We start from the raw sequence: 17,373 nt of genomic DNA, 5'->3' as shown, positions 1-17,373 counted from the left end.
GGAGCCCTGCAGTGCCACCCTCCTCTGTGCCCCGCGACGGTGCCCGAACACAGGGCTTGGTGCTGCCCAGGCACCTGCCTGGGGCTGCCTCTGCCCGGCAGGGATGAAGGTGCCCTAGGGAGCCCCCACTGAGGATGGGCCCCACCGGTGTGTTGTTCCCTTGCAGCACATGGCAGTGAAGCAGCTCTGCTGAGCCAGAGCCCGTCCCCGGCCAAGCCGGCAGCAGGAGCCTTCTGCCCACTGTCCTCGCGCTGCTGCCGGATTTGTTCATCCTGGCAGCGTCCCGGCAGCGCTCCCAAGCAGGGCCGAGTGCCGGCAAGAGGAGCTGTGGGCTGGGCCCCGTGGCCTCTTTTCCACTGCTGCCTGAAGAGGGTAGGGATATTTTGGGAGAATGTGACAACACCACTTTTTCACCCTCCTTCCTACCTCCCCGCTGCGGGATCGTGGCTCCACTGGCGAGATGTCTGCTCCCATCGGACCTGCCTGGACAGGTACAATGGGGACGGCGTATGCTGCCTCCATGTTGAGGAGCTGAACAGCCCTGTCCCCCAGCACAGGATCCCTGCACCGGGCTCCTGTGATGCCTGGGTGGGTGCTGAGGCTCACGCCCCGGTGCTGCCCTCCTGCCCTGGCCGGCTGGTGCTGTGTGCCTGTGAGAGCCTCAGCTGCTATGGCATGATGCAGCCTCATGCCAGCTGGAGGGAAAGGGCTGAATCCTGCCCCACCACTGTGCTGCTCCTCGGTGACCCCGGGGGCTGAGGGTCCCCCAGAGCACAGTCGCAGAGGCCATCTATGCCCCGCGCCTGGGGACTGCAGTTACCATGGCCAAGGGGCAGTGGGCACACACTGGCCTTTGCCTGGGGAGGGGCTGTGGGGCCCCTGTTTGTGGGGATGAGCTGGATTTGGCCCGTGAGTCCCTATGGAACTGCCTGCCCCACATCAGGTCCCTGATGGGAGCCGCTGCTCTCCTGGTGAGGGGGATGGAGGACCCACTGCTGGCTGGGGGTTGCCAAAGTTGGGGGGGGCAAAGGCTGTCCCACAGCATGTACCTGCAGAGTGGGGAGGGGGCAGAGCTGGTCCCCCCAGCCCCTTCTGACTACTGACAGCCTCCCGCAAGCCCATGTGTGGCACCATGCAGGGGATGGGATGGGGCACAGTGGGGATGCTGCCAGACCCCTGCTTTGGGGATGGAGAGCAGGATGGTACCTGGGGGCCACCCCCTTGCCCCGGGGAGGGGAGCGGACTGGGCAGTGTGCTGCACCCCTAGGCTTTGCCAGCCCCCTGCTCCCCTGCCTTGTCCCTGCTGCCTGTCCTTGGGCTGGCATCCCGGGCAGGGGCCTGGCACAGCGCGGAGGGGCTGGCTGGGGGCCGGGCCGCTCCCCTGCTCCCTCCTAGCAGCCGAGGAGTTAAAAACTCAGCCCTTGTGATGAATATTTAACAGCAGTGCACAGGCTGGAGCGGAGGATTTCTCCAGGCTGCCTGGGCGCTGGCAGCGCTGCCTCCCGCCCCAGCCCTGCCGCCTGCCCGGGCGCACTGCGGAGGAGGACGGGGCGTCGCGGCGGGGCCGCCTGCCCGCTGCCACCCATCCCTGCCGCCGGCATGGGGACGCAGGGGCTGGGGATAACTTTTCTGACTTTGCCTCTCGTCATGCGAGCAGCTGCGGGAGGTGAGATGCTCTGCCGGCCCACCCTCCTCCTGGGCACCCGAGGTGGCCGGAGGGGACGGGAGGTCCCCGCGGTGGGAGAGGACGGGAGGTTGTGGGGTGCTGGGCTGGGGTGCATCTGTGCCAGCCCTGTTTATTCCCTTCCCTTTCCCACATGTCGGGAGGTGATGTGGGGCCGGGGTGCTGGGTGCAGCCGCGCAAGCAGAGCTGGAGGCAGGGACTGGGGGATGTGGTCTGGCCCAGGAGCTGCCTCCTGCCCTCCCACCACCATCCTCCCCACTGGAGGATGTCCCTGCTGTGCCGCCGGGCTCCGGGAGGTCTCAGCCAGCCCGGAGCTCTCTGTCCTGGCAGGAGGCATCTGGGATGGGGTCCCTTTGGGGTGAGTGAGTGTTCAGGCACTCAGGTCTTGGGCTCCAGTCCGTCCACCCCACAGATCCGCACGACCGGGAAACAGCAGCGAAGATGAAACCTCTGAGCAAACCGGTGCTGCCGTCCCGGGGCCGAGGCGCTGGGGTGCTCACCTGCTTTCAGGCCAGGCTGGTGGCAGCGAGCGCTGCCCTGGCTCCTGCCAGAGGATGCTCAAGGTCAGGTGAGGGCTGGTGGGTGCAGATCCAAGGGTCTCCCAGAAGCTTGGCTTCCCCCTGGGCAGGGAGGAAAGTGCAAAGTCCCTGCCTTGGGGACCCTCTGAGTTCTGCACTATCCCTCTCTGGCTCTCCTCTGGGGCTGGTGTCTCCCATACCACTGTAGCGAGGATTTGGATGCGGTGCTGCAGGATGGGGCCACGAGCAGCACAGGTGGAGGCAGGCAGGGCTGCCTGTGTCCTGCCAGTCTGAGCGGCCACGGCTGGCACGAGAGCGTGGCTCCGCTTGCCTGCAGCTAGCCTGCTGGCACTGCCCTTCGGCTGTCAGCGGGGACTGCTCGCGTAGGCTGGCCCTGGGCAGCACCGGGTTGTTCTGCGCCTCCTGCCAGGAGCAGGACGGGGAGCTGAGGAGGGAAGGGGTGCATTCCCCGGCTCCCATTGCAGAGCCACTGGCCATGGGTGGATGTGCACACAGCAGGAGCTGGGCTCTGGCTTCCTCGGCATCCCCTCGGCATCCCCTCGGCATCCCTGCATCTGCTGCACCGGCACCCACCATCGAGAGCGCAGCCCCCGTAGCCGCCCCGAGCACAGGCAGCAGTGCCGGTGGGAGTTCGGCAGCTCCGGCTGAGGTGGCCCTGAGTGACGGGGCGAACCATCGTCCCTGCAGCGTGGGCGCAGGCCTGCCCACCGCCATCCCCTGCCTGCTGCAGCCCCCAGCAACCACCTTCTGCTGCCAGCCCACCCGCGGGGAGCCGTGGGAAGCACCGGGGGAGGACTGCAGCCCCCCCACAGCTCCCCATTCACCCAGGGCTGCTGGGGGCGGGCGAGGCGTCTGGTGTGGGGTAAGGGGCTGCCTCAGCTCTCCAGCATGGCTAAGGGGGGGACAGCCCCGCGGCAGCCGGGGATGGAGCCTCGTAAGTAGCGAGGTTTGGCCACCGCGGAGCGGAGCAATGCTGAGGGATGTTTCCCCTGCGGAGCAGCCGGGGGAGGCAGGGAGGGTGCGAACGTGTGAAAACACCAGCGCTGAGAATAACTGGGTCGAACACGAGTGCCAGCGGGAGCCCCAGCTGCAACGAGGGGTGCGTTCGCCATGGGGGGGGCCAGGCATGGCCGTAGGTGGGTTTGGGGAGCAGGTACCTGTCTCCGTCACCTGCCCTGAGCTCTCCTCTCTCCCGCAGGGCAGTGGTGTTATGACTCGCAGGACCCCAAATGTGGTGAGTGGTGCTGTGTGCGGGACGGGGGGTGTCGGGGCTGTGTGGGGCTCGGGCCCCTGTGTCTCTCCACAGCGCCCGGCTGAGAGCACCCTGGGCAGCACCAGCGAGGCCGCAGCAGGGAGCATTGCTTGGAGAAGGGCAATTTCACCCATGTCACACCAAGGTGGGAACAGAGGAGCTTCACTTTCAGGTGTGCTGGTGTAGAGACTGGAGACAAGTGCCTGAGCCCCCCGGAGCGGCTCGGCGCTGGCCCCCCACCCCAGCCAGGTCTGGGTGCTCCTGGGACAGCTGGGACAGCACCCGCCTCCCCCATTTCACCTGAAGCAAATTAAAGCCTGGATGTAAAATATGCCATTAGCAACCGCAGTGAGGCACAGGCAGGAGGGGGGCCATGGGGCACAGGGGGCTGGCTCGAGGAGAGATGGCTCTGTTGGGGCAGGCAGCAAGCCCTGCCTGTGCCGGGGAAGGGAAGCATGGCTGGGGGCACTTTGTTTCGAAGCATGCAAATAGCTTGTAAAAGGTTAATTAAGGATCAGCGAGCATTTAATCAGCCGTTACGGCCCAACTGTTTTATAGCTCTTGGGTGCACGCGCCCCATGCCCAGCCGCTGTGGCACATCGGCCATGAATCACTGGGCTCCGCTTATCCCTGCTGGAACAACACTCGGCATCACTAGCAGTTTAACCTCATCAGGCTGGCGGCGAGGGCAGATTTCGGCAGGGCAGCGGGGCCAGCGTGAAGCGGCTTGGGCTGGGCAGCGTGGAGCCTGCCACGTGCCCATAGCAGGGCCGCGGGGAACGGTCCCTTAATGAAGGCACTGGATAATTTGTGGGGCCACCTGGTACCACCGTGCTGGGGAGCTGCTGGGGTGGCGGCACAGCCAGTCTATGTCTCCCGGGGTTTCCAGGCAAAAAGCTGCCTGGAGTAACGAGAGGAGAAGGGAAGGAGACAGGGCTGAGCCCAGGGGGGCGGGAGGTGGGGGTGAGCGTGCGCCTGTGGCTTTGTCTGCCTGAGAGGAAGGTAGGTAAAGGCGAGACCTGAGCTGTGGGGCGCTGCTGGGGGAACGGTCCCCCAGACCCTGGTTGTAGGGGATATGGGGGGTAACGGTGTGTGGGTCAGCCAAAGGCTGCCCTCCACAACGAATGCCAGAGCAGAGCCAGCGGTGCCTGCGGAGGGATGCCCTGGGTGGATGGGGCTGGAGACCCCAGGGGAGCACCCGTTCCCTGGCTGGAACCACAGCCCAGCTGCCGGCAGTGCCCAGTGCCAACACCTCTGCCCCAGGCATCTGCAGCTCGGGCTGCCCCGGGGGCACTAGGTGAAGAAGCAGGGTGTCATGGCAGCTGCACCGGAGCAGTGACCGGCCGGGTGTCAGGCTACATCCCACGGCCATGGACCGCAATGAGTGTTGCAAGAAGAGATGATGCTGAGGTGAAGGGAACACTGAGCCGCACATAGGGGATGTGTCGGGTCTGGCTGTGGTGGCAGCTGTGGGGACCTCTGCTCACAGCGCCCAGGCAGTGCAGCAGCAGGTTTTGCAGCAGGTCCAGCCAGCTGCCAGCGCTGCTGCATCCTCACCCTGCTCCTGCCAGGGTGAACCCCACCCCAGGGGCTGCCGACAGGCATGACAGGCATTGCGTGGTCACCCCCGACCCCACGTGGAATTTGCCCCAGGACGAGTTGCATGGCCAGGATGCGACAGGCATTGTGCCGTCACCCCCGACCCCACGTGGAATTTGCCCCAGGACGAGTTGCGTGGCCAGGATGCGCTGTCACCTGCCACAACTGGACAAAACCAGCATGGGTAGGGTAAAATGTGGTTAAAAAACAAACTGCGTGTTCTGCGAATGGGCCTTAAGTCCTCTGTCTCCCCTTCTCAGCGGTTCCCGTCTCTCCTTCCCTCGCAGGCGCTGCATGGGGTAGTTTGCTCCCTCTGCGTAGAGCAACCCCCCACCCAGCCCCGGCATAAGCCCCAGTCTGGGGGCCGTGGGGGGGCCGGCGGCCAGCGCAGCCCCACAGTGGGGGTTTGCTGGCAGGGTCGGGCAGCAGGGGCTGGGAGAAAAGGCTGCCCTTCACCAGTGGCAGTGCGGAGGGACGGATGCTGCTGCCAAGCTAAATATAGCCCCCGGCCCCACGAGGAAATCCTGCTGCATTATGGATGAGGCTGCAATAAACCCCCGCTCATCAATAGGGAAGAAGGTTGGCTGGGCAGGAGGGGAGCTCCCGCGGGATGCAGGCGAGCGCGGCAGGGACGGCAGGGCTGGCTGGGGACCCAGCCACTCTCCGCCTCGTGTGCCCCCCCGGGGTGACAGCAGCTCAGTGGCTGCCCGCAGTGCCCCTGCTCCTCCTCTGCAGGTCCCAGCCACTGGAAGGAGCTGAAAGCCACATGCGGCGGTGACAAGCAGTCCCCGGTGAACATCAACAGGCGCCAGCTGCAGCGGGATGGTGGCCTCGGGGACATCCTCTTTGAGGGCTATGACCAGGCTCCCCCCGGCAAGTGGAGGCTGGCGAACGACGGGCACACAGGTGCGTGCTGCGGCTGGGCACCTCCCCTGCCCTGGCTCCCCAGACACTGTCCTGGCTGGGGCTCGGCTCCGCCACTGCTCCCAGGCGCTTTCTGCCTTCGAGCTGCAGGGTCCCAGGGTGGCTCCTGCCCCGTGGGTTTGCATTAGCGCTGGGATGAAGCCCAGGGAGGATGAACCCTGTGGTCTGCTGGGCTGCGGGGAGAGAGAGACGGGGCTGTCCCCCATCCTTACCCCGTCCGGCTGCCCTTGCAGTGATGCTGAGCCTGGCGAGTGAATCGGCCTCTGAGCACATCACCATCAGCGGTGGGGGCCTCCCCAGCAGGTACCGTGCACTGCAGCTCCACTTCCACTGGGGCAGCCCAGCCGGGAATGGCTCCGAGCACACCCTTGACGGGCGCCAGCTCCCCATGGAGGTAGGCGAGAAAAAGCACCCATCAGGCTTTCTGGGTGGCCCCGGTCCTTGGTGTGATGGGAAGGTGTGATGCTGGTGTGTTCCAAGGCTGCCATGCAGCGCAGTGACCAGGCTTGGTGACGCTGCACCAGTGGGTTTGGCCATGCTCACTGTCACGGCAGCCTTGCGCTGATGGTGGGATACGGACAGCCGCTGCACAGGGCACCTGGGTGGTTAAAATGCAGCTGACGTGAGACTCAAGGTTTTTCATTACTGTGCGTGGGCCAAGCTGCCTCGTTGGAGGCACTCAGCGGGGTTTGGAGGACTCTGCGCCCCGCTGGGACCGTGCACTGAGTCAGTGAATGCAAGCAAGCGTGTGCGGGAGCGTGCTGTGCCAAGCGCATCAGGATCCTTCTGGGTGAAAGAGGCTCAGCGCCTCTAAAATATTAATTATCTGCCAAAGGAGAGCAAAATTTATGTACCGTGGCTGGTGGGAGCCCTGGGACCGCTGCCCCCCTTTCCCCACACCCTTCAAAGGATGCTTGCTTCACTGGGGTGCTTTGATCCTCCGAGCGGCCGCCCTGCGGAAGCGCCCATGGGACTGGGAGGGCTTTTCTGGGGTGTGGTTGGCTCAGTGTCCGGCCACCCCAGCCTGGCCGGGGAGATCCGTGGGTGAGCGCCCCACTGCCGGGGGGTCAGCTGGGGGCGGTTGCCCACACTTGGCCCTTCCATGCTTTCCCCAGCTGCACATCGTCCACATCAACGTCAAGTACCGGACACTGGCGGAGGCCAAGGGGCATCCCAACGGGCTGGCCGTCCTCGGCTTCTTCTTCCAGGTGGGTCTGCAGGGGTTTGCGCTGCCCACGGGAGGGGCCCCCATGGGAACAGGCTGCTCACGGTGCGGCACGGGGAGGGATCATCCGGCCACCCCGAGGGAGCGAGGTAGGGTGGGAAGGCTGGATCGATGTGGGGAGGTGCTGGGGAGCCTTGGCAGTGAAAGGTGCCATGACCCCTATGCCTGCTTCGTGCAAGGGGGTCACAGCTTGGAGCTCACCCATCCCCACTGCCGCTCGGAGGCGATGCAGGGCCGGGGCCAGCTCTGCCTGTGGTTGCTTGGTGCAGGATGACCCGGCTCTGCCCTGCCCGGGCTCTGCTCTGCCCCAGCTGCTGACTCTCCCCCTCCACAGGTCTCTGAAACCCCTAACACCAACTACAACACCATTGTGGCGGGGCTGAGGAACATCTCCCACGCTGGTGAGTTGCCTCCTCGCCGGGCAGAAAGAGGAGAGACCCCGCTGCAGGAGGGCAGGGGTGCACCCGAGTGGGTTGCGGGAGGGTAAAACCTGCCAGTCCGTGGGGCCATCTGGCCGTGGGGAAACTGATGGGGGTGGCCCTGCTGTCCCCCCGGTGTCCCCGGCATGGGATGGGCTGAGTGCCCATGTCTCACCCCACAGGGGACTCCGTGGATTTGGCCTCTACTTTCCGCCTGAGCACCCTGCTGCCGCGCGCCGGTCGCCTCTCTGGGTACTACCGCTACCAGGGCTCCCTCACCACCCCCGACTGCAGCGAGGTCGTCATCTGGACTGTCTTTGAGGAGCCGGTGGAGATCGGCCGGGAGCAGGTACCAGCATGCACAGCCCCGCACGCTGTCACCCGAAGGGCTGGACCCCCTGGGTGGCCAAAGTGCAGCCCCTCTCCTTGTGCTTCACCTGACCCCTAAGCAGGGAAAGTCATCTCTGTACTAACGCTCCCAGCACCCTGGCAATTAATTAATTTTATGAGTTAAGTAATGGAGCTGTGGCAAACTGCCAGGCGGGAGAAATCCCGTCCTAGTGCTCTCCTGCCTGGCCCTGGTATTCAGAAAGCAAAATGGGAGCAAACCCCCTGGAGCTCAGAAGGGGCTCCAAGGAGGTGGGTGGGTGCATGGATGGATGGATGGATGAATGGATGGATGGATGGATGGATGAAGTTCTGCTCTGCTGCCCAAGCATCTTCATAGACCTGTCTCCTTGAGGGAGTCATGGGCCAGTCACTCTTTAAGTGCTCAGCGCAGGCACTGAAACACAATTAGTTACTTTAAATCTCAAGACCTGATCCTTGTAAGGACCTGCCTTGTGTACTTACCCTACGGGTCTGGTTTTGGGAGAGCAGTGAGGCGTGGGGCCATGCCATGGGTCCTGCGCCATTGGCAGCAGGGCAGCACAAAAGGGGGTTCATAAGCAGATGGCACCCAGCGAAGCAGCTGCCCACCCTGCCTCTCCCCTTTTGCAGTTGTGGGCGTTCGTCAGCACCCTCCACTTCCCGGCCACTGGCTCCACGCTCCTAAAAATGACCAACAACTTCCGCCCGCCTCAGCCCCTCCACAGCCGGAAGGTCTTTGCCTCCAGGGCGGCCACGGCCAGCGGCGGGTCCCTGCACAGGGGCCACCACCAGCTCCTCTCCCCGCTGCTCCTCCTGGCCCTGCTTGGCCCCCTCTCGCCAACCCCGTAGGGTCTGGCCCAGCCTTTCACCAGTCTCCACACGAGCATCGCCCTGCTGCAATGGCGACGCGGAGGAGATGCATCTGGTTCATGAGTAAACGGGGAAAAAAACATATCGAAAAAGCAGAGAGACCTTGGCTGGGTGAAGATTTTGCAGACCTGAGTCTCTGCAGAGGTGGATCTCTGCAAGCCCGGAGCCGCCCTGTGATGCCCCTGTAGCCGGGCGGTGGGAGCCGCTGGGAGGGGGATGCTGTAGGGGCTGGAATAAAGCCAAGGTCCTTGCCGGTGGCTGTGGGTCGCTGCCTCTTTGGCTCTGCATCCCTTTGGTGCTGCTGGTGCAGGGTGCTTGGCACGGGGGTGCGGGGTTAGTGGGGAGGGAGCTGGGGGATGGTGTCTGCGTGGCACTCGGGGACACTGGCCCCGCGGACAGACGTGCAGGCGGGCATGAGACTCCCCTTCTCCCTGTGCAATAAATCCCCAGGACCAAATCCTGGCCCGGCATGTGGCTCAGGGTCCTTGCGGTCCCTGTGCTTGCAGGCACTGCCCTGTTGCTTTTCCTATGGTCAAGGCTGGCTGGCGGAGGGACGGGGCCATCCCCAGGACATGACACCCCTGAGTGCCTCAGGGCAGGATGCAGGGAACCAATGGACCTTTCCACAGAGCTAATTTTATGCTGGCAGAAATAGCTGTAGCTGCTGGCGCTGCTCCTGTGCTGCCTGGCAAGGCAGGGGCAGAGCCAGGGCCCGGGCAAATGGGGTGGTTCATAATTAATGTGCTGAAGCTTCAGGCGTGTTCCCGTCTCCTCCTGAATTATGGGTGTAAGAGCACAGGTCATCATCTGGGAATGGAGCGGGGTGGGTTGAGGTTTGCATCATTTCTGCGGGGAAACTGCTGCCAGTGCAGGGCTCCAGCCCCCCCCAGCCAGAGGGGTGGCTGTGGCACCCATGGGTGCAGGGGGCCTGAACATCCTCCTGGTGTGGGGCTTGGGCTCCCTCTGAAGCCCGCAGCAGGGAAGAGGCATCTCCTGGGGGTGAAGGGGCCCAGCGGAAGACCCTGTGATCCCCGTGCCAGGGTGCTTCCAGGCCCCCATGGGTGCCGGAGCTCTATAAATCCACCCCAGAGCTCAGGTCTGGGGTCTCAGAGCAGCTGCCCTGTCCCGGGGAGGGGAGGGCAGAGCCGGTGCTCGGCCCCGCGGTGCTGTTGGGTGTGCAGCGCTGGCGGGATGCTGAGCCGTGTGCTGCCGGCGTGGTGGTGGCGGTGGTGGTGGTGGCGGTGGCCATCACCCAGCTTAGTATGCTGCCGGCGTGGTGGTGGCGGTGGTGGTGGTGGCGGTGGCCATCACCCAGCTCAGTAATTCCCGCCGGGCTCCGGCTGGCACTGGCTGGAAGCGGCAGCCTCGCCCGGGGCCCCACGTGCTGACCGTCCCTTGAGGACCTTCGTGCGGGTAACGTTCCTGGCCGCCTGCCCCCGCTGCGCTGCGGGCTCCGGCCGGGGAGAACCGGCAGGCGGGGGGCCACGCTCCCTGGTGTGTCCACCGGCATCCCGGGCTGCCACCGCCCGCGGCGGGGGGTGCTCAGGCTGTCCCCGTGCCCCCAACCCCGCTTCACCGGGGGCACAGCCCGCGGCCCTCCGCACGGCCCTCGCCTGTGCCCGCCTGCCACCGCGCCCAGGTGCCACCCCGGCCCGTGCAGCCGCGGCGAGAAGAGGCGGCGGGCGAGCGGCGGGGAGCAGCCCGGGCCGGGGCCGCAGCGCAGCGCCGCTCCGCCGCCGCGGGGCACACGGGGCCCACGGGGCACACGGGGCCCACGGGGCCCACGGGGCACACGGGGCAGACGGGGCACACGGGGCCCACGGGGCACACGGGGCACACGGGGCACACGGGGCCCACGGGGCACACGGGGCAGACGGGGCACACGGGGCCCATGGGGCACACGGGGCACACGGGGCAGACGGGGCACACGGGCCGCGCGGGGGCGCCGGGGCCGCGGGGCCGGGCAGGGCGCGGCTGCCGGAGCGCCGCCGGGGCCGCCAGGGGGCGCCCGCTTCCCGGCTGCGGGCAGCGGCTGCGGACACCCGTGTACCTGTGCACCCCCGTCGCCAGTGCCGCGGCCCCCCGTGCCCTCGTGCCCCTGTCCCCCCGTGCCCTCGTGCCCCTGTCCCCCCGTGACCTCCTGCTCCCTGTGCCCCCCCGTGCTCCCTGTGCCCCCACTCTACATCCCCCCCACCGTGCCCTCCGTTTCCCCCGTGTCCCGTCATGTCCCCCTGTGTCCCACTGTGCCCCCCGTGCCCCTTGTCCCCCCATGTTCCCCCGTGTCCCCTATGCTCTCTGTTCCCCCCTGTCCCTCCGTGTCCCACCATGCTCCCTCTGCCCCCGTCCCCCCATGTCCCGCTGTGCAGCCCGGCCCCTCGCACCCGCAGGCTGTGGGGCTGCCCCAGGGCTGGCCTGGGGTGGTCACAGGCCTGAAAGGGGACAGCGGCAGGTTCGGCTGCTGAGCGTGGCAGGGCCTGCTCAGCCACAGCAGGCCCCAGCTGGCTGCAGCCCCCCCAGTCCGCCCCAGTACCCGGCTGGGGCATGAAGGGTGCCCAGGCAACTGGTCTGGACCTGAGGGCTTGGGGCTGCAGCTCTCCAAGGACAATGGGGGACAAAACAGCCCCAGGCACTGGCTGGCAGGAGCCCCAGGAGCAGACACCCCTGTGCTCAGGGTCCCCATTCCCGGGGGTCCCACCCCTGCCGGCGGCGGTGCCGCTGGCAGAGGGAGGTGGTGGCACCGGGCAGGGCCTGGCAACTGAAGCCCTTGGTATGGCTGGACGGCAAAACCACCCCGAGGGCTTGGTGCACACTGCACAGCCTGCCGGGACCCCAGATTTGGGGAGGTGCTGTGCCTCCCGCCAGGAGCCTCGGGCTGCCCTGGCTGCCCGGGAAAAGAACCTGGAACCCCCCCCACAAGAGCCATAGATGAAATGGCGCCAAAAAATGGCTTTCTCGGCCTCCCACCCTGCCCGTGGCGCGGCCAGGCAGCGATGCTCTGGGTGCCACGTGCTGGAAAGTTTCTGCCGAGGAAGCGGTGTGTGCCGGGGCTGGGGCTATTCCTGGCTCCCAGCTGGTGTTTGGCCGAAGTGGGCTCTTGTTTTCGGCTGGGCTGTAAATTTAGCAAAGGCTGTTCCCGAGCAGCGGGGCTGCGGTCGGCACAGCTGCCTGGGGAGAGCGCTGGCTCAGCTGGGGGGCCGGTGATGCGTGTCGGCACCCCCCTGCCCACAGCTGGCCCAGGGTGCCTGGCCAAAAGTGCCCAAAAACATGGCAGAAGTGCTTAAACCCAACACTGTTCCCCCGCCGGGGGTGCAGAGGAAGGGGAAGGGCTGTGGCTCTGCTGCAGCTGGGGCTGGCGGTATTTGCTCATGGCGGGAAGACTGCTGGTGAGGGTGGCACTGGCAGGGGTGCAGGGTCCGGCCTTGGGGTGCACCCCCATTCCCCTCCAGTTCCCCCCACACTGACTGCAAAAGTGGTGGTGCTGGCACCACACATCGGGGAGAGGGGAGACACCAAGTTTGGCTTAAAGTCCTCCCGCACCGGTTCAGCCAAACCCCTCGGTTCCCTCCCCGGGGACGGCGGCGGCCACCGCCATCACACCCATCAGCCACTGCTGACACCGCTTCACTGTCACCCTGCCACCAACATTCCCCAGCTAGAAATTTCTTAACATTAAGCTAAAAACCCCCATCTTGGGAGGCCTAACGAGGGCTGAAACTCATTGACCATTATTTCTCCGGACAGGCAGTACCCGCTCGGTGATAAAACCTCTCCATCAGCACACCTGCCTGGGGACACACTGCTGTTTACATCAAGTATGAGCAGAACACAAGGGTTTGCCTGGCCTCCAGACCGGGGCTGAAGCTCTGCTGGGAGGTTTATTTTATTATCACGCTAAACTTGAGATGATAAATATTTTTAAGCAGCTGAAAGGTGTTTATTTTTGAGTTGGTTCAGCTTGTTTACAACCTGTTTACAAGCCTGAGCGTTTATCTTTGGGGCTGTTTACCTCTCCGCAAGCTGTGGCTAGGGTTTAATACACATATAAATAAAACCCCAACGAGGGGTCCGGCCGCCCCTCCTGGTGCCTTCCTGCCGGCTGCCAGCTGCGTGCCGTGGCGGTTGCTGTTTTGACAGAGCTATGCAAATGCTCTCCTCTTCGCAAGTGGGCTTGATTGCACAGGTCGTGTTTTCGACCACGCCAGCCTCAAACATTTATTTATTTCATTTAATTCCCTGTCAATTGCAGGACGATAAACCTCAGCTTTGGGCTCTGTGGCTGTCCCCAGCTGGGGCTTTGACCCGGGGCTGCCTGGGGGGTGTTTCATAGTATTTTATTATTTATAACCTGTATTTTATAATTTATAACCCACATTTTATTAATTCATAACCTGTATTTTATTTCCCAGATTTGGGGAAATCTGCCCCATATTGTGGGAGTCTGGAGGCTGCCCCATGCATCTTGCAGCAGGTCAGACTGACGGACAAGCCCAGCTAAGGGACTGCCTGGCAGGAGGCAGGGACTGTTAGTTTAATTCAGTTAATGAGAGAGGATTTGGGGTCACCCAGCAGTGGGGTGGCAGCAGGAGGCCCCGGGCTGGCCCTGCCGAGGGACTGGGGTGGTAGTGGCACGGGGGGACAAGGCCATGAGCTGAGCGGTGTCAGTGTCAGCCCTGGCCCCGAACCCCACGCATGTGGGATCAGTGGTGCCCAGCCGGGGGGCCTGGATGCACTGGGATCACGGGGTCGTGTGTGCATGAGTGTGTGTGTATGTGTGTGCATAAATGTGCATGTGCATACACGTATGTGTGCAAGCGTGCGCATGCTTGTGTGTGCATGTGTGAATGTTTGCAAGTGCGTGCATGCGCCTGTGTGCATATATGTGCGTACGTTTGCAAGCGTGGGCATGTGCAGCAGCTGGGACACCCCACATTGGGACAGGGACCCCTCTGCCGGGTGAGACCCCGCAGGGGAGGGCCCTGCCAGGGGCTCCTCCAGGAGACAGGAGGGGTGACCCCTGGGCAGGGGACACACACCCTGCCGTGGCACGCAGCCCTGCCAGCCTCGGCACCAGCCCCCAGCGAGTCCCTCGTCCCCCCCACCACCCACCCTGCCAATTTTGGGCAACTTCAGGCCCCCCACTGCAGTGGCTGACAGCCCCACAAGGTGACAGCCTGGCGAGGCAGGAGCAAAGCTTGCAGCAGCGAAGAGATGGCAACCATCTCGGGGCTGAGCTGGCTGGGTGCTTGGCCACATGGCACTCACTCTGCTTCACACGTCAGCACCCACTGGAGACAGTTTCGCTTCCTTTTTTCGGGCCCCCTTTCAAGTTTCTAATTGGAGACTGTGGCGGGCGAGGAGTAAATTTAGCCGGGGGATGCCCCGCGGCTGCACAGCTGCATGGTGGTGCCGGCTGGAGGGGCCGGGAGGGGCCAGAGCTGGCGTGGCACAGCCTGGCTGGGCTCTGCACAGCCTTTCCCCAAACCCTTCAGAGCAGGTGGCTACGTGAGCGGGGGGATGTTGGGATGGGGTGCAGGAGCCACCAGCTGCCCCTCCGGGTGCTCGGGGGCTGCACCCCGCCGGCTCAGGCAGGGCAAAGGCAGTCAGGTATCACCCAAGCTTGGCACAGCCACAGAACCAAAGCGGAGGGATTCATGCCATCCTCCCACAGCCGCCCCAGCGGGGTCTGGCTCTGCCCTGCTCCCCCCAGCCCGGGCCGGGACTATTCTCGGCCCCAGCTCTTGCTTTTGAGTTTCGGTCCTGCTGCCTCCAGGAACGGTGGCTGTTTGGGTGGCTGCAGCTGCCACGGGGAGGGCAGGAGGGACCCCCCGGCCCCTCCGGCTGCGCCACGTCGCCCATGTCTCTCCAGATGAGGTGTTTCATCAGCCCCAGGTGCACTCGCTCCGCTCCTGCCACGTCCCCACAAAGAGAGACCCCAAAATCCTCCTGGCACGAGATGCTGGGGCTTGCCGTGGCCTGGGGAAATCACCGAGTGATGTGCAATAAAAAAAACAAGTCTGGGCTGGTTTTGGGGGGATAAACCTGACCGGAGGTGGCCCCGGTGGAGGGGGTCTGGCACGGCCACCCCCAAGTGCAAGGCCATGGGTGCGGGAGCAGCCCTTGCCCCAGGGCAGGGTTTGGGGACCAGAGCAGAGCTTTGCTCTCTGGGGCTGGGGGGCTGTTTTGGGGCAAGGGTTGCCAGAGCGCCCGTGGCCCCACACCCTTCTGCCTCCACCCCTCATCCCTCCCTCTGGTCTCAGCCATGGAGCCCCTCCAAGCCCAAAGCATCTAAACCACTGGGGTTTATTAAACCCCCCCGAAGGTCTTGCGAAGCCCTCTCTTGCAAGCCTCAGCTTGGGACCACAGCTCCTGCCAAGCCCTGACGCCGCTGCGGGACCCACTGCCTCTCTCTGCCGCTAATTAAAGCCTTCCTGAAGTATGTCATTTACTAAATTAGATCCCCCTTGATTTAAAATTAATGGCGAGCTGGGAAAACAAAAAAATAAATTGCTGTTTAAAATTGCAGCACCAGAGACGGCAGAACGAGAATGAGAGCTGCAGCTGGGGAGAGGCACGGATTTCGGTTTTGCTCAGCACATTTGCTCACTAGAAAATCCCACCGAGGGCAGCTGTGGGAGCGGGATGGGCCTTTTCTTCCCAGACACCGCTTCCCTCGCCGCTGGGATCTGTATCAGGCCGGGCATCCCAGTGTGATTCCCAGCAGCGGCTCTCTAGCTCTGTTGAAGGGCTCATTATGGGTAAAAAGGTGGCTGAAAATCTGCCATGCTGTGGGCGGCGGCGGAGTATGAGCGCCCTGGGGGGGCCAGGGCCACTGATCTATAATTCAGCAGGTTTTTCCTTGCCATCTGTTGCTTATGGAAAGGATTTAGCAAAATCTTTTAATCAATAATTAGTGAGGTATTCTGTCCCTGGAGTTGGAGATGTGCCTGTGCTCTGCTTGTCCAGACCTGAGCCAAAGCGAGACCCCGGCTCGTGGCCCAGCAGGACCTGCCCCACACTGAGCCTGTGAAAACTCAGTCTGGCATCCTGTAACCATGGGACAGGCTTTCCCCATGGGATGTCAAGATGGATTTCAAGCCCCATGAAAGCGCTGCCCTGTTGCCCCCCCTCCACACCAGCCGCCCCCCACAACATGGCATTTGGCAGGGTCAGACCCGGCAGTGCGGCTGGAATGGAGGCTCCTGTGTTACCCTGTCATTCACTCCAGCCTCAACCACTGCTTAAGGGTGTGATTTGCCAACTACTGGAATCAATAATTACTTAGGCTTCAGCTTTCTCAGCGGAAACAAAGCGAGCATCCTTCCTGGCAGCCCGTCTCGGTCCTTGGGGCATTTTTGGCTGGCAGAAGCCCAGGCAGCAGCTCTCCCCTGTGAAAGCCCTGGCAGCACCACGAGGCCGGGGACAAGGATGCTGCGGGCAGGGGTCTGCTGGGGAATAACCTCCGTTGCCCATGGAAGGGGGCTCAGTGCTGGGGCGGAGGAGCTGGTGCCGTCTCTGAGTCCGTGTGCCCCAGCAGCGAGCCAGGCTGGGCACGTGTGGCCGCAGGCACTGCAGCCCGGTAGCCCCCCAGGACCAACTCTGCCGGCTCTCTGCTGCTGCGGTCTCTCTCTGCCCAGGAAACTGTGTCTTAAAGGAGCTCATCTTGAAACACATCAGGACAGATGCCTCCATCGCCCTTCCTTCCTTCCACTGCTGCGATGCACACTGAGCATCCATCCCGCTGCTGGCTCCTTCCTTGGGGCCAGCGGCAGTCCAGGGGGCTGTGATGCTGCCTGGGCATGGGTTTGCTCCATGCAGATGGGGTTTCTTGGGAAAATCCCAAGCCTGTCACCCCATGTGTGGGCAGGGACACTGGGATTGCCTCCAACAGCCCAGTTACCCGTGCAGGGCGATGGGAAGGCAGTTTGCCCCATGCATGGGGCTGTGCTGTGGCAGGGTCTCCCTTGCCCGACTGGGGAGCAGGATAAAGCCAGAATAAAGCCAGAATAAAGCCAACAAAGTTGTTTTGGAGCATGAGGTGCCTCTTGGCACCTCTGGTGGGGTCCAGGCCCTGCTGCCAGCTCCCTGCCAAAAAGCAGGAGGGAAGGAGGGCCGGGGCAGACCAGGGTTCACATCCTCCCCACCCCTCCCTCTGTGCCCTGCCAGGACTGCACAGTGCCCACAGCTCCCACAGAGCTGTCACACAGCCCTGCAGGGCTGGCACATGTCCCTGGAACTGCTTGGGGTGCCTGGGGAAGGCTTGAGCTGTTCCCCAGCAAGGACAAAATGCCTGGTGCAGCCAGGGAAACCCCAGCAGCCCCGGAGCAGGCACCCCGGGGTGACGCCAGGCACAGAGAGGGGTGAGGCTTTGCTGGGGGTCAGAGTGGGGCTGCGCTGCGGGGGCTGAGCCCCTGCCTGCGCCAGCCGGGATGACCCCCTTTGGTAGCGCACTGGCAGGGAGACAGGCTGCAGAGGCCAGGGATGCTCAGTGCACC

The 17,373-nt window shown here is 64.0% G+C and overlaps 1 protein-coding gene across 1 annotated transcript; it reads left to right on the top strand.

The window, feature by feature from the left end:
* Positions 1 to 1,599: 1,599 nt before the first annotated feature.
* On the top strand, positions 1,600 to 8,860 carry LOC132318917 (carbonic anhydrase 15-like). The gene is made up of 8 exons (XM_059827914.1): positions 1,600 to 1,666; positions 3,422 to 3,457; positions 5,810 to 5,980; positions 6,232 to 6,392; positions 7,114 to 7,206; positions 7,558 to 7,624; positions 7,825 to 7,991; positions 8,642 to 8,860. The coding sequence occupies exons 1-8, from the start codon at positions 1,600 to 1,602 to the stop codon at positions 8,858 to 8,860; spliced, it is 981 nt and encodes a 326-aa protein (XP_059683897.1).
* Positions 8,861 to 17,373: the final 8,513 nt, after the last annotated feature.

The sequence above is a fragment of the Gavia stellata genome, chromosome 21 (genome assembly GCF_030936135.1).
Source record: "Gavia stellata isolate bGavSte3 chromosome 21, bGavSte3.hap2, whole genome shotgun sequence".
Classification (NCBI taxonomy): Eukaryota; Metazoa; Chordata; class Aves; order Gaviiformes; family Gaviidae; genus Gavia; species Gavia stellata.
The sequence above is the reverse complement of the archived record's forward strand: the minus strand, read 5'-3'. Positions and strand labels throughout refer to the sequence as shown.

What these genes read in the sequence shown, in the direction of transcription:
- LOC132318917 (XM_059827914.1), top strand. Translation starts at nt 1,600, where the DNA reads ATGGGGACGCAGGGGCTGGGGATAACTTTTCTGACTTTGCCTCTCGTC. An exon ending in CTCGCAGGACCCCAAATGTG is followed by an intron (nt 3,458 to 5,809) that starts GTGAGTGGTGCT and finishes CCTCCTCTGCAG; the next exon opens with GTCCCAGCCACTGGAAGGAG. An exon ending in GGCGCCAGCTCCCCATGGAG is followed by an intron (nt 6,393 to 7,113) that starts GTAGGCGAGAAA and finishes TGCTTTCCCCAG; the next exon opens with CTGCACATCGTCCACATCAA.